At 45.5% G+C, this 24,455-nt stretch overlaps 1 protein-coding gene across 1 annotated transcript in view; it reads right to left on the minus strand.

The window, feature by feature from the left end:
* Positions 1-15,304, minus strand: part of LOC118690109 (glypican-5-like) — a 379,548-nt gene extending 364,244 nt beyond the window's left edge. The window contains exon 1 of the mRNA XM_036388826.1: positions 15,120-15,304. Coding sequence (XP_036244719.1) covers positions 15,120-15,285 — 166 coding nt within the window. The 5' untranslated portion in view covers positions 15,286-15,304. The remainder of the gene's footprint in view (positions 1-15,119) is intronic.
* Positions 15,305-24,455: the final 9,151 nt, after the last annotated feature.

Below are 24,455 nucleotides of genomic sequence, written 5' to 3' on the forward strand. Positions count from 1 at the left end.
CTAGACAAGACACCCCTCACCAGGGCCAATTCTTCAACTTCATCACCCATGACAGAGTAATTAATTAAAACAGGCTGCAGCAAGACTCCAGCATCACAAGGTCTCTGCACCTCCTTCCCGTCCTGTGGTTCCTCATGCAGACAATGCCACTGCTGTCACTGCTGGAATTTGTCACAAACTGAATGTGATGCCACAAACTGGACCCACGAGCACTGGGAGGCATCCCAGAGCAGGAGAGACAGGAAAGAGCCCAGCACAGGTGACAGGAACTGCAGAGGAACACTCACTGAGCACAACCATGCACAGGAACCAGCTGACAGCCCCACAGGTCACATGCAAGACACCAGGAGCCTGTTCCTGATGGTCTAGGCTGAGCCCACATTTATGCTCAGATCACTTCTACCCCTCCAGACCACGTGTGCAGGAAAGAAGAAAGGTAAAAATATCAGAAAGCTTGGTTCAGCACCCCCTGATGTCAATGGAGACACCCAGTGGCATCAAGTCATACAAAATAAAACAAAATACAGTCAGAGACAGCTCTGTGCTGGGCTTCATGTGGGGATTTAGCAGTTTGAGACTAACAGAGCTCTGTACCCACAGAGCTTTGGGTCAAACTCTTGAGTAGATCCTGGAACAGGGATCACAGCCAGGAAACCCAAGAAAACCTATCCTTAGTAAGAAAAAAACAAAATTAAAGTTAAGAGAAAAACCATCCTACAAAGAATTGTCATTTAGAAATGCTTTAATTACCTTAGAGTAACTTGCATTTCATTTCAGACAAGAGCAAAACTAAAGTGATTTTTAGCTGCATGCATTCAATGAAAACCAGTGGAAGGTCAAGCAGCCAAAACCCCAAACATATCATGGAGTTAGTGACAGCATTCGTGGGTCTAAAGCAGTGAGGGTCCATGAGCAAAGTTCATCTAACTCCCATGAAATTAATGCCACACCAGTATTGCCCCATAACCACATGGCAGTGCTCAGGATGGGACTGCTCTTCTGCCCTTTCTCATTTATTTTGGCACTGCTTTGTTCTCTCTGCCTGGACCTTGGAGGACTGTTCTGATTGTGGCAGGAGCAGATAAGGAATGAAGAACTGGAGAAATCCAGACAGTCCACAGTGAAATCTCACCTGAAGGGCCATGCCCTGATTTCTGAGTACCAGGGACACCCCTAGGCTGGAAAGCAGCCAAGCTCACTGCACAGGACACATTCCACCAGCCTCTCCAGGACCCCAGCAGCGTGTTCAGCAGGAAAATCTGCATCTTTCTGGGACTCCTTGAGCCAGGATAATGATTCTGAAACAGATGCTGCTTCCCAAAGGCTGAGGGGAGGCAGGAAGATGTTCTAAAAGCCTTTAAACTGAGGCCACAGACAAACAACTTTCAAAACCCAGTGTGGAAACCCCTGATGGACTCCTACACGTGGCAACACTAAAATGCACGTTTGACCTAAGGCTCCACACTTTGTTTCAGACATGGAAAAGAGGAATACTAAAATGCACATTTGACCTTAGGCTCCACACTTTGTTTCAGACATGGAAAAGAGGAATACTAAAATGCACATTTGACCTAAGGCTCCACACTTTGTTTCAGACATGGAAAAGAGGAATACTAAAATGCACATTTGACCTTAGGCTCCACACTTTGTTTCAGACATGGAAAAGAGGAAGATCTCTTCCATTAGTTTGCTTAGACCAGTAAGCAGTTCTTAGTGGAGAGTGCCCTCTGCTATGTACATGTTCAGTGCTTTCCCAAGACTGGCTTTTGATTTGGACCCTGTGCACCTGTTATATAAATAAAGAAATCATGTTTCTCCCTGACATCACTCCAACAAGGCACCTCCCCAGCACACTGAACTGATTATCCTTCCCTTGTGCTGTTCCACCCAGAGCCACCAGCACTCCTGGAGCTCTGGGGTGGCCAGCACAGCTGGACATGGGGCAGGCAGTGCTGGCTCTGCTCAATCCACATTTGGGAAAGCCAGGGGCAGGCAGGGGATGGCAGCCACAGAGACACAGCAGCCAGGCTGGCACAGGCTGGCCCCAGGCAGCCCTTGCTGCTCAGCTCATGTTTTGGCACCTGGGATAGTGACTTAGAACAAACTTTCCAAATCCAAGCCAAGAGCCCTGCCAACAAATGACACTGACACTTTTCATCCCAGCTGGGGTTTGTTTCTATCAGAGAAGGCACAGCAGGTCTGTTACAACAAGGGGGAAGCTCCCAGTTAGCTTTAGATCCCAAGCAGGTACAGCCAAACCACAGCTGCTTTTTGGGGAATGCAAATGTTTAGATTTCCTGACATATCTAAGGCAAACCAGATTAGAAAGAGTAAATTTGATTATTGCAGCTTGAAACTGAAAATGCAATGCTTTAGCCAAATACAACTTTGGGCTGCTCCAAATGGTAACAGATATATTTTTTCCCAAACTTCAAAACTCAGATTAGGAGATTAAAGCCAAGTCTTCTCAGAGCAGAAGTTTGAAAGCCTTTCCCTGAGAGCTGTGCTTTCAATTCCTTTTTTTAAAGCCCTAGTCTGTTTTGGGAAGCCAGTGGTTTTTCTACATATACTTTGTTCCCTTGCCTTCACACTCATTACACCACCCATGTAAAATGAGAAGGAGCACTGCAGTTCTCAAAGCTGGATCTTGTTGTGAGCTGCAGGGAGGGAATATTTTCACCACCATCATAGGGCAACCATGTAAACCCCTGGGTGTGACCGTGTTCATAGGGGTCTGAGGATCTGACTCCATGTTTCAGAAGGCTTGATTTATTATTTTATGATATATATTACATTAAAACTATACTACAACAGTAGAAGAAAAAGGTTTCCTCAGAAGGCTAGCTAAGTTAAGAATAGAAAGTAAAGAAGGATAACAAAGGTTTGTGGCTCTCTCTGCCTGAACCAGCTGGGCTGTGATTGGCCATTAATTACAAACATCTAAGATGGGCCAATCCCAGCTGCACCTGTTGCATTCCACAGCAGCAGATAACCATTGGTTACGTGTTGTTCTGAGGCCTCTCAGCTTCTCAGGAGGAAAAATCTTAAGGAAAGGATTTTTCATGAAAAGATGTCTGCAACACCTGGGTGCTGCTCCCCAAATATCACCTAACAAGCCCCTGCTTCTAAAAACATCGCCCCAGCCTTCCAGTTGCCACGTTTTTGAGTTTCCTTATGGAAGGACAATGGAGCAGGAGCACAGGACATTAAGGTTTGTGACTGCATTAGAGGGATGGAGCACCTCTCCTACAATGACAGCCTGAGTGAACTGCAATTGTTTAGCCTGCACAAGGGAAGGGCTCAGGGTGATCTAATTACAGCCTTCCAGCACCTGAGAGGAACCTACCAAAAAATGGAATTATTGCCAAGAGCATGGAGTGACAGGACAAGGAGAGCAGATTCAAACCCAGAGCAGTCTTAGATTTGATATTAGAAATTCTCTGCTGTGAGGGTGGTGAGGCCCTGGCAGAGGTTACCCAGAGAAGTTATGGATGTTCCATCCTTGGAAGTGTTCAAAGCCAGGCTGGACAGGGCTTGGAGCAACCTGGAATAGTGGAAAGTGTCCCTGGGTTGGAACGAGATGATCTTTAGGGTCCCATCCAACCCAAACCACTCCACAATTTCACCCTCTGAGAGACTCCCAGGACAAGCCACGTAAAGCCCAAACCATGCAGCATTCTGCAGACAGACAGACAAGACAGATATGCTTTGGGGAGGACAGACACAAGCTCTGAGCTGGAGCAGTAGAGAATGATCTGAATGTGGGCAGCATGCCAGGGATGGCTACACAGGACTGGAATAGAGGGATCTAATCCCTCCCTTTGGAGCAGGACCAAATCCACCTGGGGATGCAAACTTTACCCTCTGTCACAGACATCTTTTATGGAAAATCCTTTCCTTAGGATTTTTCCTCCTGAGAAGCTGAGAGGCCTCAGGAACAAAATGTAACCAATGGTATCTGCTGCTGTGGAATGCAACAGGTGCATCTGGGATTGGTCTCATGGGGTTGTTTCTAATCCATGGCCAATCACAGTCCAGCTGGCTCAGACTCTGTCCCAGACACAAGCTTTTGTTATCATTCCTTCTTTTGCAATTCTTAGCCAGCCTTCTGATGAAATCCTTTCTTCTATTCTTTCAGTATAGTTTTAATATAATATAGATCATAAAATAATAAATCAAGCCCTCTGAAACATGGAGTCAACATTCTCATCTCTTCCCTCATCCTCAGACCCCTGTGAACACGGTCACAACCCTCATCTTTGAGCCTTTCTCAGCCATGAAGAATAACTTCTCCACATCAGTAACAACAAAACACTGCTCAAGAATTAACACCCCAAAACAGGGAAACACTGCTAAACAGAGGGTTAAGGACCAGAGCTCCCCTCAACCTCAAAACTTAAGATATACTCAGACTTGCTCTGGAAATGTCATGTCTATTTGCAAGACTTAAAATTTTGATCAATGTCTTCTGATTTCAGTAGCCTAATTGCCACCTCACCTACACACCTGCAGTACAGTGAACTACCTACCACCAGCAAAATCTAGGGGGAATATTTTATTTAAGTTAGGAGCAAATGCTCCACACATCTTCAGGTATCCCCATGCTCCTTTCCACAACAATGCAGTTTCCCACTAGCAGTCCTGCAACTCGACTGCTGCTCAGTTTGGTCACTTGAAAACTGATTTTTCTCCATGCTTCCATCTTCCACTACATGGCAAATCTGTGAATTTGTTATTTTGCCTTCCTGATCATGGAATGTTATATCCCCATGCTGTTTGCTCCTTCTTCACAATACTCAAACCTATAAAGGAGGAAGAAACCTATTCTTAGGGCTCAAATACCAAGTTATAATCCTTAATGAGTCACCACATCTGGAATTCACTTCATTCATTCCAGGTGCACGGGACCCAAATTTAGTTTAGATTAATTTACACCAACAAGCTTATTGCTCTGGGACCAGTGCAAAAGCACAGAGCATCGTTTCAGAGCAGAACAAACCACAGCAGTTGTCATTTGAGTGTTACTGCAAAGAGGAAGGCCCTAAGAATAGGATAATGCTGTATTTTAGCAAGGAAGAGCTAGGTTTTGCATTAGGAAAAAAAACCTATGCAGGAGAGTAATTAAGCACTGGAACAAACAGACAAAAAAGGCTGTGATCTTCTCTCACTGATTTAAACAGTTTATTCTGGCCACAAGCAGAGGGAATGGACCAGATGATCACTTCAGCTCTCTTTCAGTACTATTTTCTGTTATTATAATCTTTCAGCAGCTCTCAGCAGTGTATTTTTCTAATTACATCCAGTTTTCAACAGATTAGTCTCCCTTTATTCACATTTCCTAGCACAAACACCCAGAGCAAGCTGTTCCTGGACACCAGCTCCTTTGGCACTATGTTGCAGTACCTTTTGTGAGGATTTGGCCCTTAAGATCTCTCAAGAGTAGAGCTTTAATTTCACAGCACGGATCTTGCTCATTTTACTCCATATTTACCGAGAACAAAGGGAAGACTATGCAAATGCCCTGCTACTTAGACCTGAACAAAGTGGAAGCAAACATGTAGATGTGAATGGGAGACATAATGGTAGGAAAAAAAGCAGCCCTTTTCAAAAGTGAAATGACTTTGTCAGGGTCCCTTTGCACTACGTGCATGGATGATTTGTGACAAAACAAAAAAGTGCTAGCCTAGCACGTCACCCATGTCAGAGATTAGAGCACTTCAAAACCTTCAGTAGTTCAAGCACTTGCTGGAACTTGAAAGGCTTTCTTAGGCAGTGCTGAGCTTCTTTATGGCTTTTACACGACTTTGATGTGCACCTAAGAGTGAGGAATCTTAATCTGAAAGTTTTCTATGGAAACACCCATTTTGTGTAATAAATCAGAAAATCTCATCACCCTGATTAACGCTGAGTCAAAAGTTTGCAAGTGTTTTTTTGCCCCAAGTTAAAGATTCAGAGTCATTGTTTCGATACCCTGAATTTCCAAGCACTTTGGTACTTTCAAAAGCTTCTACAAAAATTGCACTGGTGTAATATTTCTGCTCATTGACAAAGTATGGTGTGCAAGGAAGTAGGTGCTCATGCAAGTGTCACTTTCTCCCCCATTCTCACTCCCTCTTGAAGGCAAAGACTTCAAGTTTTCCTTGAAGTTAAGGGATGTGGGGACACACAATCAGTTTCTCCTGTGTTACAAAACTTCTTCTCTGAGTGCAAACAGGGATGTGTAAACATCAGCTTCATTTCCCCCCTCACTCCACACCCTTAACCCCTAGGAGCATTAATGGGAATTATGCATGCATAACGAGCACAGAATGCTCCCCTTATGAATAGGGGCCTTGTTGGAACAATGAATACATTTAACCATTAACATCTAGGGATGTGCCCAACTATCCAATTTAACTAGCTGCCAGACAAAGCTACCATGACCTATCTGATATTGTCAGGTTTGCCACTGCAGCTCTCTGAAATTTGTCTCTCATTTGTTTCTGAAGGAGGTGACAGCTCTTTGTCACAGGGAGCTCCTTGCAGGAGGATGGGCTCCAGAGCCCTGGCACATCCACCAGGGGATGGAAGAACTCGGCACAGGCACAGACCATGACCCCAGGAAGCAAGCAGAGGCATCAGAAGACCAAAAAAATCTCTAGATATAATTTAAGTACATATATATGCTGGCCATCAGTATTAATAGACACTCAGTAAGAGCAGAGAAAGGCAGAATATGGCACAGAATCACATAAAGTAGGCTGAGAATTACATTTCAAAAGAAAATAGTGCAAAGACAACTTCTAGGGAAATAATTTTGTCCTCTGCAGGTCTGAAATTCCTATACAATTACCTGGCTACACTTGTTCTTTATTTCTGTATTTTAGCCATCAAAATGCAAGACAGAACCTGAGGATATGTATCAATGATACCCTCCTGAGACTTCTGAGTCCACAAAATAAATGTAATGGTATCATCTGTGATACTCAAAATTCCTCCGTTGTCTTAATTTCTTTCTGTATTCTTCCAGCTTGTGCTGTGAAATTTCACAAGTTCAAACTTTACTCGTTATTCATGCATGTATGAATACACTAAGAAGGTAATTAATAACTCTCCTTTAAAACTGATGTACTGAAAAGACTGAAATAGATAGATTTATTCTCCTGGAAGTGCACACACACTGTGTCTGAGTAAGGAAAGGCAAGGTTGTGATTGCTCCATCATAAATCATTTGTGTAACTCTGCTGAGCTGCTTGGTGCTGTACAATGGCACAGAGCCCCAGGAGGGTCCAGGACAGGCAAGGAATCCATAAAACTCATCTGTCAGACTGCCAGGGTCAGCCTTTGGGCAGCACCCTGGACAGAAGGGAGCGCTGCTGGCCCAGAGGGCTCCTGCGGCCTGCCACCTCGCTGAGCTGCGACGCTTCCCCTGCCATCAGGCACCAGCACGGGACCCAGCATGGAATCAGCAAAGCCACCGGAGATTCACTTCACATCCTGAATGAAACAGGGAGGCAAACCTGCTCTTTACGTTTCTCTGCAGGGTGGTCTGACAGACCAGTGCTGCTGCAGCAGCTCAGACACAAAGGGCTCATCCTGTCATCACCTGCATCACCACAGAGAATATTTATCTGCTGGAAGGGACAAAATGCAGCCATAAAAAGGGTCAGAGCAAGTTGGCACAGTTCTGCTATGGCTACAGTTCCCTGGCCAGACCAGGCTCAGGCCCCAGCACACCTGGATCTAGAGATCACTGGGTCAGGAAGGACACAAAACAGGGCAAACCTTGGGGAAAAACCACAAAACCTTGTCCTCCTCAGTCTGTGCTATGGAATCCTGTGCACAGCTTAAAGCTCCTAGCTTGAAGCTCTGGTTACTTTTGTGCATCTCAACAGAAGATACTGTGCAGAAATATTTTGTGGTTTGCCATCAAATAATATAATATACTGCCTCAAAACACTAAATCCTCACTGCTTGGTGGAAGATTTAAACAGGCTTGCCTCCCTATCTTATTCTAGCCTTAGGATAAATCATTTAATATTAGCTAGATGCTTTCTTTCATCCACTTGTGCTGCTCAGAAGTTCCTTGTATGTGAACAAAGCAAACACCTTTAAATATATCTTCATGTGTATGAGGATAACCCTATCATCTTAAATGCTGATACCTAATCAACACATTGATACACTCCACATAAATTTTGTCACAGGCCTGACTGGTGTCTGAGAATTGACTCTGATCCATCAAAATTTTTATTTTCCCCTAGAAGCAGAAGCTATGCTCTAAACTGATATGTGATGAGTATGCATCTGAACTATTATTAAACATATGCCACTTTATCATGTCATTTTATGCTTTCATGGGACAAAGATTCAATTACAGAGACTTTACAGTATTTGGAACTGGTTTTATACCATTAAAAAGCAAAACCATTTCACCACTCAGGGTGCATTTTACACATATCCTTGCTTTTTACAGATCCTCAGGCTATGACATTTTTCATAATTAATCCTTATGAAAGCTCTTCTTTATTTTGATGTATTTATTTTATTGATTTATATAGCAATTATCGTGCCAACTTTGTTTCCACTCACCACATCAGTGCCTTTTCATTAGCACTGCCCTTTGGTTAAGAGCTGTCTGCTAAGACCTGCCACACTAGCATGGGGGTGTGGGAACATTATTTTTCTATTATTTTCTCATAACAATTTGGTAGCAAAACTTCAGTGGCACATAAAGTATTCCAGAGGCAGCTTTTGGGAGCCACCAGTATTTTAGGATGAGTCATTTCCTACTAAGCTTTTTTTCCATCCCAAGGTCCAGTTCAACTCCAGAATCACCAGATTTTGAGCAGACCATTAAAAATAAAAATCATTACACACTCTTTTCAGCAGAGATTTCTCAGAGAATGAATAGACCATGTGAATTGTAGCAATACTTGACTCAGTCTGACAAGAAGATTGTGTGCTGGGGGAGAGTAGGTTCTCTGCTGACTCTTGGATACCTTCCCAAGACATTTACAGGAAAGGCTGATCTGAGTAACTAAGTCATTTTTCTTCTCACCTGGACCAAATGCTCATGCAAGCCACCAAGGACAATGATCTTGGGGCTCGTGGATATGAAAACTACAGGTTTCCATCTGGCAGTGGAACAGCAATTCCATCTTTATGAGGCATTAAGTAAGTTTAAACACATTTTTTCTGCCTATAGATTACTCCCAAGAGGGCATTACAGAGTGGGCAGCTGGTCCTGCGTCAAACAGAAATTTAAGACATGGGAAAAGAAGGGGAAAAAAGATGTTACTGCTGGTGAGACCTTGCCTGTACCTACAGGCACGACCAGCTTCAGGTTAACACTTCTGGTGACAGCCTGAGCCTGAAGAGTGCCATAAAAGCCTGAAAAGATTAATGAAGGAAGGGTCCTTACTCCAGAGGAGCTGCAGGCTGCAGAAGCAAAGCTTTCCTTCTACTCAGAACAACTATTTCAGCAGGCACAGACCACAGCCCCTGACTGAGTGAGAGGAGTGAAGGAAGGACAGCTTTCAGCTTCAGCTTCCAGCTCAGAAACCAATGTAACTTCGAGCCTTTTCCCTCACCTAAGGGAAGAATTAAGTGAAAGTCAGGCTGAAGAAGTGAAGGTACAGCTCAGTGATAATTTTTCTAGCTGCAATCTACCACCCTTTTTTCACAGTTGGGTTTTCAGCAATAAAGTTACAGCAATACATCATGATATAGCCTGTAGACAAGGAAACTGAGGCACAACAGTTCTCAGAGAGCAACAAAGATGGGAACAGAATCCATCTCACACTGCACCAGCCCACCCTCTCTGTGCTATAAATCACCAAGAAGCCTGTGTGTTCATAAATAACAATACCAAGTGTAACAGGAAAAACACCTTCCACTTAACAAGCTGCAAGGTAATGCCATGGACATTTCAAACTTGGGCAACAACCAGGTTTGCCAAAAAGAAACAGGAACCTCATGGAAACAGGACTATTTTTGTGCCTTTTTTCAGAATTGTAACCACCCTATACAGTTCTCTGCATAAACAGAACTGTGCTCATCCAGCAATGCTTTCTCCCAGAGGGATCCTTCATCCACCCTGCTGAAGGCAGTCCCACAAACCACACGTGCAGGTGGACAGAATATCCAACTGCAGCTCACACCAGAGCATTTTAGTCTCTCATTCTAATGGGGTAAAAACTTCCCAGAGCCAATAGAGCAAGTCCACATCTCCTCTGACACAGAGCAGACACTGACAGAATGTTACTGTGAGCGAAATGCCTTCCTGCACTACACCTTCACCAGGGGAACCTCGCTGCTCTCATTAGGGAGGCAGAAAAGCTGAGCAGGAATAAAAGAAAAACAGGAGAATAAAGTGTGGCATGACCCACTTCATAAGAAAATGGGCAATTTAATAGATATTCTTGGACATATACAAAATAGGGATCTAGTTCATGCTCCTTTCTCAACACACATGGGAGCTGTGCCACAGACAGAGGTGGGAAGAGATCCAGCCTAATGCATGCACCACACACAGCAAGGGGCTTCTGGTGGAATCTAGGACTTGTCTGTCATTATTCAGAAAGTAAAACAGTTTTAATGTATAAATTGTTAATGCATGTCCAGCTCTACAATGGGATATTCAATATAGACACAGTAATGAACACTCCTGCTGATTTAAGGTGCAGGATGACACCAGAGAATAAAGCAGCTTTTACTAGAACAAAACCTGCCCTTCAGAAGTTCCAGAGCACAGCCTGGGCATCTTCTGCACTCTTTATAAACCAGGAGTATAACAAGATAAAGCTAATCATCCCTTTGGTGGTTTTCTACAAGATGATTATTTGTAAGGTAAAGAGCTCCTAAAATTCTTTCACAAATGACATATTTTCCATGCTTCCCAGAAACCAGCCCAATTCTTCTCTCTTACTTACCATATGCTTACAGACTGGGGTTTTTGCATGCTCGGGCACTACTCAAGCAGGCAGAGGGAGAACTGAGCATATGTGAATGTAGGATGTTCTCGTGGTTGCTTACATGATTACCCAAGCAATCACAAGAGGACTTGTATTGTATTTGCAGGGAGCCCCATGGCAGGGAGGAATGATGAATCTGACTCCACGTTCTCAGAAGGCTAATTCATTATTTTATGATACTATATTATAATAAAGAATGCTATGCTAAACTATACTAAAGAATACAGCAAGGATACTTACTGAATGCTAAAAAAAAATAATGAAAAACTCCTGACTCTTTCCAGAGTCCTGACACAGCTTGGCCCTGATTGGCAAAGAGTGAAAACAACTCCCAGCAGAATCCAATGGAACAATCACCTATGAGCACAACACAGGAGAAGCAAATCAGATAATTATTGTTTTCCTTTCTCTCTGAGGCTTCTCAGTTTCCCAGGAGAAAAATCCTGGCTGAAGGAATTTTTCAGAAAATGTGAATGCCACAGACTTTTATTCTGCTTCTGCTACCATTCACTGCCTGACTGTGGTCACGTCACGTCACAGACTCCACTTGGGTCCATCCAGTTGTCCCCCTGAGAACTTGGAGAGCAGTGACAGGCAGGGCACCACCACGCCCCATGTCCCAGAAAAACCTGGGAGTGTCCAGAACTCCTCTGGAGCCCGTGCCAGGGCGCACTGGGGGCTGTAACACAAGCCAGGGCTGGCAGGGCACGGCCAGCACAGCAGCCCCCGCCCGGGAGCCATTCCAGACAGGGCAGCACGCGTCAGGTTGGAGCCATCCAGACTCCCTGGAACCAAAGGCTTAGTCCCCTGGCAGGATTAACATAGCCCTGCACCCCTGGAGACTGCTTAGAATCCTCTCTCATCAAAATGGAGCTCCTACAGAAACATCCCGGCTCAGTCTGTGATAATCAAAGTACACGAGCAGGGACACATTACCTCATTTCTCAGTCTGGGGAAGGCACAAAAAGCCCTTCCTGTGGATCACAGCCAAGGCAGGAGGACCTTTACCTGACCAATCTTTGCTATTTGCAGCAAATTACCCTTAAAACACTCCATTTGTACCAAAAAGTAAAGTACCAGAGAGAAGCACAGATTCCACCAGAGGAGAAGGGAGTGTCACAGACAGACCAAGCAGATCTGCTGTGTGAAAATGCCTGCAGTTTGGATGTCCTACCCATCCCATACCCAAACACGTCCTTAGCCCTGCACTCATCCATGGACTAGACTTCACAGTAGAAAAATATCTCATGTCTTTTGGGGGAAGCTGTGGAAGGGAAATTTAAAAGGAAACTCCTGCTCATCTCTAAGAGCTCATTCAGGTGACAATTTTCAGGCAGGTTGCTGCCAGATTCACATCACACCTTATGAGCAAAAGCCTTTTTTTTTTTCCCTTTCCTTAGGAGTCTTCCTCCTTCCCTTGACACTACATTTTACCCAGGAGGTTGGCAGGTCCTGCCCAAGCTCCCCACCTCACTTCAGGCCATGCTGCCAGCCCTCTCCCAGCACTCAGCAATCCCAGGAACCTGGCTGCAGACCAGGTGAGCACAGGGAAGCGGGATCCAGGATCCACCAGCTGACAGCTCCAGCACTGCAACCACAGCTAATGCCACAGGAGAGGGTATGCTACTAATTCTCCCAAGCATTTCATTTGATTCCAGGTAAAATGGACACCACCCATAAGAGAAGACAGAACATTTACACCTGTCTGTCTGTCCATCCCTCCCCAGACACTGGGTTGGGCCTCTCTCCCTGACTGAGCTGCTGGTTCTCCTGAAGGGTCTAAGAACCTAATAATCATTAAGGCCTCTGCCAGATTTGTTCTATTAGCCTATAAATACTGGCATGAGATTAGCCAAGGGCTTTCAACACTTTGGTGACTAAAAATATCTAATACACAGACAACAGGACTGTAAAAGTTTCATTTTTTTAGAGAAAAGCCCAAACCAACATGCAGGTGACTGAGGAGCACCCTAGGGCAGGGCAGGTCTGGCCCATGTGAGCAGAAGTGAGCAGAAATAAAAGCTCCTGGCACTGCACCCAGGGCTCAATTCAGCCCAGCATGCTGCTCCCCAGTGCCACTCCCAGCTCCCACCACTCCTCCACTTTAGCTGACATCCAGCATCTCCAGGGGATGTGCTTCAACATTTGTGTGGCATTAAAATGAGCCCCAATGTCAGGAGAAATGTGTGTATATTAAGATATATTCACTGATAACAGCTGCCCAGGAAGATGCTGGAAAACACTTCAGTATTTAATTAAAAGAGGGCACAAGACAGGAGGCATTAGTGCCCAGCAGGGATCATCAAAGCACACCAGCTGTGGTGCAGCAGAGTGAGTCTCAAGGAACAGGGAAGATCAATATGCACCACTTGTTCTCAGCTCTGCTCCAAACCTCTTCAAAGGAAACCTTTATGAGCTAAAATTTAAAAGCATTATTACCCTTCCTCACCTTGTCTCTTGCCATTTCTTTTCTGGGAGCTTGTTATTCAACAGGGGAGTTGGACAGGACACAAGAAGACAATGAAGCCTGTCAAGTAGGGTTGGAACTAAATGAGCTTAAGGTCCCTCCCAACCCAAACCATTCCATGATTCTGTGATTCTCTTCAGCATCACAGGACCTGTATCTTCCTTCTGAAAGCACACAACTTTTTGAGAAAGTTTCTTCTACAGCACTAGAGTTTTATAGATAATGTAAATCCCTCAAATCAGAGCTGGAGGGACTTCTTCCAGGAAGAGCTCAGGAGAGAGGGTTAAGCATCCATCACAATGGATGAAAAGCCTTGTTTTGCCTCTCCAGAACAACCACCATCTGATGCTTCTATCAGCACAGAACAGTAAAACCAGGCTTCAAAATGTCATTCCTGAAAATCTCTTCTTGCCAGAAAATGACAAATGATTCTTCCTCCACAGGTAACTCTACACCCCTGTGTCATCTCAACTACCTCATGCAAAGTGAAGATCACCAGCACTCTGCAATCGATTACAGCCACAAGAGATCAGCCCAATGGCCTATCAAATTTAATCCCCAAGACAGAAACCCGTGCCAGAAAACAGATCCAAAACTCATCTAAGACAAGGAGTCTTTCCATCAAACTCCACAGGCTTTGAATAGAACTGCTCTCAAAAAAAAAAAAAAAAAAAAAAAAAAAAAAAAAGGTAAAAATAATAAAACAACAACCCAAACTGAAACTTGTACCACCACACACCTCTAGGCAATTGCAGTGGCATGACGTAGCTAGAAATTGTGTTAGGAGATTGATATTCTCTTTTTTTATTTCAATGCCTGCAAACATTGTCTTTAAACAGATTCACTGAACTATTTAGATTGGAAAACATGTAAAAGTGAGGAATGTGACTTCATTATCTAGATATATGATACATTCACAAGAGTTTAATTACGAAGTGCTTCATCCCCTTACCAGGTTAGTCGTAGAATACGCAATAAAAAGTCTATTCTTATTATCTACGTATTACTTTTCCCTTTCAGTGCTGCCAGGCATTGTTCCCGAACTCTACAAAGGCAAAACGGAACAACACTCTGCTCATCAACTTTCCCAAGTGCTGCATACTTACTGCTTAACTAAGCAAAAGCCAAGTTCTGCTGGCTGTATCCCTCCAAGGTGTCACCTCTGCCTTTCCCTATGACAGCGCTCCCGAACCCATCCGCAAGATAACTCTTCCCGAGCCAGAACTTACAGCGAATTCAGCCGCTGGCTGCTGACCCCACACCTAGCCGGCAAAACTAACCTGCCAAAAACTGCCCGGCAAAACTAACCTGCCAAAAGCTGCCCGGTACCGACTGCCTCCTGCCAAGGGAGCCTTGCCGCGGGGAGCGCTCTGCCCCGGCACTCGGCGCAGGGATGGCAGCGGTGCGAACGCGGGATGGAAGCCCCGCTGCTGGCGGTGGGCAGCGGTGTGCAGCACCACCTGCACGGTGCAGGAGCAGCAGTCCTGCCGCTCTCCCCTCCCGGGAAATGCCGAGTTCTTTCAGCCAGCGGCGTGCCCGGTGCGCTCGCTGCCGCTCCCCAGCCCGCCGGGAGGGAGCCGGGGCGGCAGCGGCACCGCGGGACCCCGGCTGAGGCGAGCCCGGCTGAGGCGAGCCCGGCCCCCGCCCCGCAACCCTCCCGCGGCGGAGCGGCCACCCGCGGGTACCCCGGTACTGACCGGCCGTGGGCACGTCGGGGACCAGCTTGAGGGGCCCGATCTGCCGCAGCTGGAACGCCGTCCGCACTTCGTGGCAGCTGGGGGACCTGCCCGCCGCCACCGCGCCGCAAAGCCCCGCCGCCAGCAGCCACAGCCCCAGGACGGCGCGGCTCCCGCCGGCGGCCATCTCGCACCCCGGCCACGGCCGCGGGCGGCCCGAGCGCTGCGGGGCGCGGGCCCTCAGCCGGTCCCGGCGGCGGCAGCGCTGCCCCCGCCCGCCGCCCGCGCTCCTCCTCGGCGGGAGCGGCCGCCGCCCCTCCCCGCCCCTCCCAGCGGGGCCCTGAGGGGCGCCGCCGCCCCCCGAGCGCGGCGGGGGCAGGGCCGGCGGCGGGCCGGGAGCCCCGGCCGGGCGGGGGACGTGGGGCCGGCAGCCCGGGCAGCCTTGGCAGGGACCGGCCCCGCGGGACGGCCGCGCTGAAGTTTGCGCTGAGCATCGCTGCGGTCCCTGCAGAGCCGGGCAGGGCAGGGCGAGGCACCCGGCGGTGCCCGGAGAAGGGAGATGCGCGCTCTCAGCGTTGGGCTGCTCAGAACAGGTACGAGAGCAAACGGAGCAGGAGGAATAAAGGGAATAAAGCCCCAAGCGCTGCAGGTTGCACACTCGTTCACGGTTTGCTTCGATCCTGAAATTCCTAGCAGATGACACGGACCGGTCTTCGTGAGACAAGTGTTAACTCCCGCCAACAGCCCCTGCAGAGCATAGAAACTTTACCCCAGGAAACACATCTTTATGCAGCCAAATACAGGTATAAATTGCTCGTTTGCACCAAAGCCAGCAGCAGTTCCATCCTATGTGGTTCGGGGGGCATAGCCCCCTCCTGGGGATCACATCACCTTCAGAGAGGTGGTCTGCGATCTTTTCACTGCCCTCAGCAAGCTCCAGTGTCAACTGCTTTACCACACGTTTGAGAACTATGCTCAACACCTATGAACATTTTCCATTTCACAAAAACATTCAATTTCCAGTGAAGCCAGACCCAAGCAGCCTCCCACAAAGAGTCCCATTTGCACAGTACCTCTCAGGCATATGGAGCACGTTACCAGCTACAAGAATGACTATTGTTTGGGGCCGTTATGTCTGATTTCTTGAAGGTTGCTTGCAACCCTCAAGATGCTTCTAATGTGCTTCTGGAGCAGCAGGGGAGCCCACCTGCAGCTAATTTAACCATTATACATTCCCATAGGTCGTAATGAGAGGCTGAACTCAAGTGCTGAAGTTGCCTAAGTTGTATTTTAATAGCTAGAAGCACAAATCCTTTAAGCAATTTACTTGTATTAACTTTGTTCCTATCAAGACAACAAGAGATTAATTTCCCCTTTTTTTGAGAATAAAAACCACAAGCAATTTGATGTAGACCATTTAACTCATAAACTAAAATAAAAAACAAACTCGAAGAAAAGACCAGCCGTATAATCAGGCTTCTTAATTCAAAAGTAGAAAACAAGTCACCTTGAAAGCCCTCTGCTCACCCAGCTTAGAGCTGCAGTATCTGGCTCATCCTGCAGCTTTCCAAGGTCACACAAGAGCCCAGGACACGATGGAGCAAGCCAGCACACCAAAAGGGCTGAGCCCCAGCAAGTCCAGAGCCCATGGGCATGGAGGCAGGTTATACACCCAGTAAGGCTGAAGTTACACACACACAGAGGAACAAATCAAGGTGGCAACAGGTAGGTTAAAGAGAGATGAGGGAATAATCAGCATCAGTGACAGAACAAATCAGCATCATAAGGCACAGTACCCCAGCTGCCAAACTATTGTCCATCATGTGGGTTTATGAGCCCAAGGAAGATGTTATAACAAGTTGCCCCCAGTTGCATTTTGTTTAACCTCGGGCCCTATTCTTAAAGAGTTTATTCAGACAATACCCCCATTTGACTTCAGTGGGAGTTCTGCCAGAAAAGAAACGGCAGGGTGATGGATCTGACAAATAATTTACTTGACAAATAACAGCATTATTTGGCACATACGTTATTCTATGAATAGCATTGAATCAGTCCTGTGCAAGGGCTTGAGGCATTTAATTCAGTGGGGGTTTTGCTATTGTTTTCAGTGGGTGGCAAATTCAAATCCCTAGTCCTTTCCTAACATGATTTTAGTGCCTCATCTTTGTATGATGGGTGTTCTTTTCATCACCTGTCTTTTTAAGTTATGTCACTTATTTGTAATTGGTCCTCATATTGTTAGCAGAGGACAGCCCATTACATCATCTCCAACTCCCCTCCTTGCCTCAAAATCCTGCTAAGGAACCAGAATTGTTCCTGTGCCCAGCAGAAAAGTCAGTCAAGTGGAATGTCCATACATGTAATACTGGTTACTTCATTACATAAGGAAACATTTACATTTCTCATGATTTTGTGATATCTATACTGAGAAGCATTAAATAAAGATGATGTGTTTCAGGCTGGAATTTAATTTTTTCCCCCCCTCTTCCAAAAGAATAAAAGTAGACCTTTCCACACACTGCTCAGGTGTGTGTTTTTGCCCCTGATTATATGCATGACAATGAGGTGTAACAGTGAGATAGCTGTTATCACCCGAGCTGCCCCAGGTGATGTGCATGCACACAGTCCACAGGTAAATGCATCCCGGGGGTGACACTTCCCTGTCACACCTCCTGACACTGCTTAGGTGGCAAATGAGAACCTTCTGGCACCACTGAGCATCCAAGATTGCTGCTTAAACCCAGCCAGTGAAAAGTGACAGGCGCTCCAGGGCTCTGTCCCTGCAAAGTGATCCTCAAACCCAGAGTCGTGCTTGGCTTCCCAGAGGACTGGGAACACTCACCACGGGCAGGATACAGTGGGCTCCTTGGAATTCAGCCCCCAATTCTCCAAAACACACGCTCCACACACAGCAGAGCAGTCAGAGTGGCTGGAGTGGAGGTAGGCAGGTGCTTAATGGCAAACACACGCCTGAGGGCTTTGCTGGAGCAGGCTGCAGGTAGCACCAGAGCTGTTTAGCCAATTATTGTGCATGACATTCTACCACACTTGAGCAATTTGCTTGGAACAATCACAGTTTACCTTGTCAACAGGTGTCTTGTATTTTAACAAATGAATATTTATCAACTGTACATCACTGAGAACTGTATCAGTACTTCTTACAATGAATGGCCACATAAATCTGCCCAAACAATCCGCTCAGCCTAATCCTGCTAAAGTGACCACAGCACTCAGCATGAGCTTTGGATGTGTAAGAAAAAGCTGGGATCAGGCTTAGAAACAGGGTTTTGTGTGCCTGCTGCCTCAGCCCTTCTCTGGTTGAATATAGCTGGAGCTGTGCCAGTGATTTAAATGGAAGCTGGACTAATTCCCTTATGGTTAAGATAAGCTCAGTCTCCAACTGGACTTTCCACCAATGGGACTTAATGGGCACGAGGTCTGCTCTTGCCAATTTGGCTTCCCAAGGAAAGCCTTGCTGTTTGTGTCTCAGCCATGCCAGGAAAGCCAGCAATCCAATCTGCACAGCCTTAGTTTATCTGTGGAGGTCCAATTCTTCAAGGTACACGTTTCACTGAAGAACCTGAAGAACTCAGTGGACAGAAGTAAAATTAAGGAACCTATTTATGTCAAATGGCATGCTGATTTTCATTTAAAAAACAACTTAATCATCCTCAAAAGAAGTGTAAAAGCCTCCATCTGTAATTAAGACTACTTTCCTTTTTCAGGTTTTTATAATTTTCTGGTGTTTCTCTTTTTGAGAAAGTTTAATTTTCTGAAGACTATTTCAAGTCAGAGCAAACTTTAAAGCTGAGTATGAAATTTTAAATATAGATCTTAATAGTAAAAAAGTCATGCATGAAATATTCATAAATATGCCAAGACTAAAAAGCACTGCTAGAAAATTATTTCTGGTGATTTTACTTAAAATTTTCTCATCCTGTTAAATGATGAACATATGAACCTATTAGAAAAATTACCAGTCTATGCCTACCTTTTTTTTTTCCTTAGAGATCCCATTTTCTTCTCTTCTCCTTCCCTCCCAGTACTGAGCACAAAGAGAATGATCATGCTGCCACACCATGAATTGTTTCCCATGCTGCATGTACTCCACACAGAAAAAATGTGTGCAGCCCTTTTTGATGGTCAGAATTCAGTATTCCTGTGCTACCTCATTATTTCAGGGATATTTTTTTTACCAGACCTATTGAAATGCACACCTTAGAAGTGCCTGTGGTATGTTTTTTCCCCTGAAAAAACCCCATCATGCCTGAAAAGCACAGCCATTAACTGTACCAAAACACTAATTTTGAAAAAAATTATTAGACCACCAACTAATCAAAGATCTATGGAAGAAATACAATTGATGTGACCACCCAGCAAGTCAGGACAGCCACTAGTTGAGAGAAAACATCCTATAGACAATTCTGAAGATACTTCCACTTTTTCATCTTTTTTCCTGTGCTTCAACAGTGTGAGAACAATTATTTTGTATCAGACCAAAAATCCTTCAGCCCCTTGACTTATCTCCTATGACAGAGATCAGACCTGCTGTGCTTATTTAGAGATTACACTGTGTACAGCATATCAGAATTCTCCCTCTCTAGATCTGTTCCAAGTCCCATCCTGGCCCCCAGAGACTGCTGTGAGCTGAGAACATCAGCCTAAACAGCAGCTTTTTGCTCATAAAAAAACTGCCCTGAGAAATAGTTATCTCAAAATCTCACTGGAAATGTAAAGGAGGAAAACACACAGATTTTAATGACTCAGAAAAACAGCACCTCCCAGGGCTGATGAGTGATACAATCCAAGAGGAACACCATGGGAAGGTGACTGCATGGTATCAGCCTTCCCATCTCAGCAATACCAGCTCTTTCTGTCTGAATTCTTCCCCAAGCATCCTGGTCACTGAGCAGCTGAGTAAATGAATATATTCTTTGCCCTCACCTGCATGGCTCAGCATACAAATTAATTTAACTGGGACAAGCAAGAGTATTCTGAACTTTCTCATGTGAGAAGCTGCCTCACAGCCCAAGGGAAATCAAGAAGATTACTCAAGGAGTTAAGGCTGCATAACACCAGCACAAGCATCTAGCTCTGGTTTTGCTTACTGCAAAATACTAATAAGGGAAATAAGTTTCATATTGAAAAAGTCAGACTGGATGCCCAGGGAAGAGGGATGTGTGGACAGGCTGCGACAGGGCATTCATGCTTCTCTGAGCAGTTCACCTCCCACAAAATCTGCACTGGGGGCTCCCATGGTGAGACACACATCACATTTAAAGTGCTGAATTTAACTTTAAAATACACATCAAAAGCTGCCTATAATTTCTGATAACCTTACAAGAACTCCTGGCTTTTTCTTCCCTGACAGGTAAAGATCACAACATGTTTGCTGTGTATAATTTCTGATAGCTTTACAAGAACTCCTGCCTGATTCCTCCCTGACAGGTAAAGACCACGACATGTTGGACTTTGTTAACAGACATTGTCACTGAATTCAAAACTGCTTCTAAAACTTCAATTTATTCTTCTTAGAAAATAGTGCCCTTATTCAAAAGCTTATGGTATGGAACAAGATCATCTTCCAAAAGTACTATTTCATAAAAAATTTAAAATATCACATAAAACTTATAATAGAAGTGTGAATAGCATCATTAGAATATTTGTAATAGCTTTTTTGAGCAGAACAAAATGCCCCAACTTCCACTTTTCTAGCTGGGCACTCAGAAGAGCTGATTTTTAACTATGTGTCAGAATTTGAAGTTAATTAAAACTAATTGCCCACTGTACTGTAAGCGATGCCACTGCATTTTCAAATAGTTCTGTTTCCATGGGATGATTTACTTAAAACTGATGTCTCTCATTGACTGAATTCTGGGTTTGCCTTAATTGTATTGTTCAAGTTGTTTATCTTTGCTTTTTGCCTTGCAACTTTACATGAAAGGTCATCAATAGCAAAGTTCCTCGCTAAGACTGACACTTTTTCAACACAAGAAAAAGCATCCTAGAATATCAACTAGTTTATCAAAATAAACAAACTCCTTTGACACCTCACATTACCATTCCCACCAGCCACTGCTTTCTGTCCTCAGAATGTTTGAGCATGTGCTCAGCTTTGTAGCAAAACTTCATGGCTCAGAACCACTGTACTGTACAGCAGCATTGTTCTCTGTCCCACACAGGGGTAAGTTAAACCTCTTTAATGAGAACTTGTGCACACCAAGAGCCTTTCTGCTGCTCCCACTGCCACTGGTGTGCACACAGACCTGTTCAGCCTCGTGTGTCCAGAGTGAAGGTCTCTCTGTGCTGGACCACACAGAGTGGCAGCACCTCCTCCTTCATGGGAGGCTGTGAAGGGTAAAAACCCAGGGTTAAATAGGTGCAAACAGGGCCAGGCACAAGTTTCTGCAGCTGCCCTCCAGCACGAGGGGCTGCAGGTCTGCAGCAGCACAGGGGGATTATGTCTGTCAGGAGTACAGGAAACAGGGGAGGACAGTGCTCTGGATTTCTCGTGGCACAGGCTGAGCCTGGTGAAAAAGCACAGCCCTTCATGCAGTGAGACAAAAGCAGGCTGGTTGCCACCCTGATGCACAGCATGGCATTTTGACATCACCTGCTCATTCAGCTGATGGCAGCACGTGCCTTCCACTCACCTGCTTCCCCACCTGACATCTGCAAAGGGTGCTAGGACCAGTGTCTAGGGCAGAGTCAGCCTTTAGCATTCCCACCTGCTAATGTGGGAATGCAGGCTCCACGGGAAGCCCTGGCACAGCAATCACTCCTTTCCCTGTGGTTTGGTTGTGGGAATTACCCCAGGAGATCCAACAAGAACCCTGGTGAGATTTATCACACAGCCAGCACCCAACACCTTCCTTAACCAAAGCATGCTCCAGTCAGCATCACTGGCATCAGCATCACACAGCATCACTGGCACCAGCAACCAGCAGGGAGCTGGAGTAGGTCCTGAAGATAACTTTTGTTGCTATAGAAAATGTACTCTAGAGGACCAGATGCTGTATAATTATATTTTCCAGCCTAAGAACATGCCTTCAGAATTAAATTTAACAGCCACAAACTCGCCTCATTCCCTGAAGTCAAATCCTGCCCAAACCCATCCCAGGTGCCAAGACTCCTACTCAAGCCCATCTCCAGAGGTCAGGTGGTGCTCAGAGGAGACAGACAGTGGGCTCTGCAGACATCCTTCAGCTTGCCTGGCACTTTTGGACAGGAGCCCCCACAAAGTCACTCAGCACAAGTCATCCACAGTCTGCATAGAGAGAGACCCACTGGGTGTATGATGGGCTCGAGGGCAGGACTGTGCTAAAAACTGCTGGCATGGAGACAGACCATCATTTATCAGTGCAATCTGCAGAGGAGAGATGTACAAAGTGAGAGACATGAAAAAAGCACCACATTTCACCAAGTCCAACTTCCAGATGTTAAATTCATATAATATTCCTAGTCCACTTCATTATGAAGGGCAACAGCAGCTTGATAGCCTAGAGACTGGATCAGCAAGAGCAGAACAGGCACAAGTCACTGCTGAAATATGCCTGGGAAGTTTGCCTGTGCTGTCTGAAGCACATTTGGTTAAAATATGCTATCCAGAAAAAAATACACGTTGTGAAGAGCTTTTTCTAATTGGCATTCACTGTTGTCAGTTTTAGACAAACACTCTTGCTAAAGATCTCACTGCAGAAGACTTTGTGATAAACATTTCCAACAGGAGGGTTCTGGAGTGGAAGTCCACACTTCAAGAAAACTGTGAAAAGCTTCCTGGTTTCACAGTTCTGGCAGCAAGTCCCACAGTTTCTTTTTGGTCCAGCAACTGCCCAGTGCATTCACTGCAAATGGACTTGTAGAGGTGTCCCTCAGAGCAGGAGCTGGAAATGGTGGACTTGGGGAAGTCTCTGGCATAACTTCTTCTGTAGGATCACTGTAAGTGCAAACACTCAGCACCTTTGCAAACTGAGCAAGTGTGATACAGAAGCAGAAAAATAAAGAGTAAGCACACTGGGTTACATTTTAGTGTATGATATCTGCTACACATACCACTGTGGTTTTAAAAAACTATATTTAACCACTGGTTTCTTTTGTTTAAATACTGAAAATCGCCTTTTGCTGCTTTCCCATCACACCATACAGTGACTTGAAATATAATGCAACAAGTGATCCTGGAGCTGAAAAGTGCTTTTCAAAGGGACAGAACCTGAATGCAACAGCTCAGTTAAACCCTGTGTGTGAGTGCAAACTTTTCACAGTTGGTTTTCCTCATGAGTAGCACAGCAATTGCTGCAATTCACCACCTGAGTAAAACAGGGACATTCAACCCCTTTAGCTCCAGTCCTGCTGTGGGAACAACCTTTAATGTTCACCAATTTCAGTTCAAGTTTTTTCCCTGTACTCATGGCTCTTGCCAGCAGATCAGCAATTTCTATTGCAACTCCTCTGGGGACACATCCCTGCAGCTTCTTAATGGCACGAGTTTCGTGGTGCTTTCACAAACAGAGGGTGGAACAAGCAGTGACACAGCTGCTGTGTTTGGGGCCAGGCTGCTGGCACCCCTCCCTCAGCTCACACTGCTCTCCTGGCCTCATCTGCTGGACACCAAATTCTTCATGCACATGGCTGTAATCTCTCTTCTCCAAGAGACTGCAGGAAAAGGCAGATGAGCCCTGAGCAAGGATAAATTAATGCTGACATTTGCTGGAATAATGTACTCTCTCGAGCCTCTGCATCTATGACGCAAATGGAGGCTGCTGGCGACACGAGTTTATATGCAACTTTCTGCTAAATCAGAGCATCATCTGCACAAATCAAGCACTTGGGAGACATCCTGAGATTTGTGATGGTCCCTAGAGCCATAGCTGGGTTCTGAGCCATCTATTCTCACTGACTGCTGAGATTCCTTACAGGCAATTTTTAGTGACAGAACTGAGGATAAATCCCACCCGTATTTCACAAAGTAACAGGCAAGCTTTGTTTGACTTTGAAGTACAGATTTCTCAGTGCTGATAGCACTTCCTATTCCACACTGCTCATTTTCTTTCTTCAAAACGAAATCCAGGGCTGGTTATAAGTGGGTTTCTGCCCTGCACAGTCAATCTAGGACAAATGTGGACCCCAAGGCAAGTTGTCCCAAGTTCTTCACACAGTTGGAGAGTGGAATGAATCAGGATTTTCTACCTGTGACCAACTGTGTGTGTGTGTGATCCAAAACTCCTCAAAACCAGTGCAGAGCTCCTTTGGCCCCAGTGAGCCTTGGGACAGGTCTGCTGGGGCCTGGTGCTGCTGTACAAGTTCATCTCTGGGCATGCAGAGACAAGGGCTGCTGCCATGCTGTGACTTCTGAGGATC

The sequence above is a fragment of the Molothrus ater genome, chromosome 10, assembly GCF_012460135.2.
Source record: "Molothrus ater isolate BHLD 08-10-18 breed brown headed cowbird chromosome 10, BPBGC_Mater_1.1, whole genome shotgun sequence".
In the NCBI taxonomy this organism is placed as follows: domain Eukaryota; kingdom Metazoa; phylum Chordata; class Aves; order Passeriformes; family Icteridae; genus Molothrus; species Molothrus ater.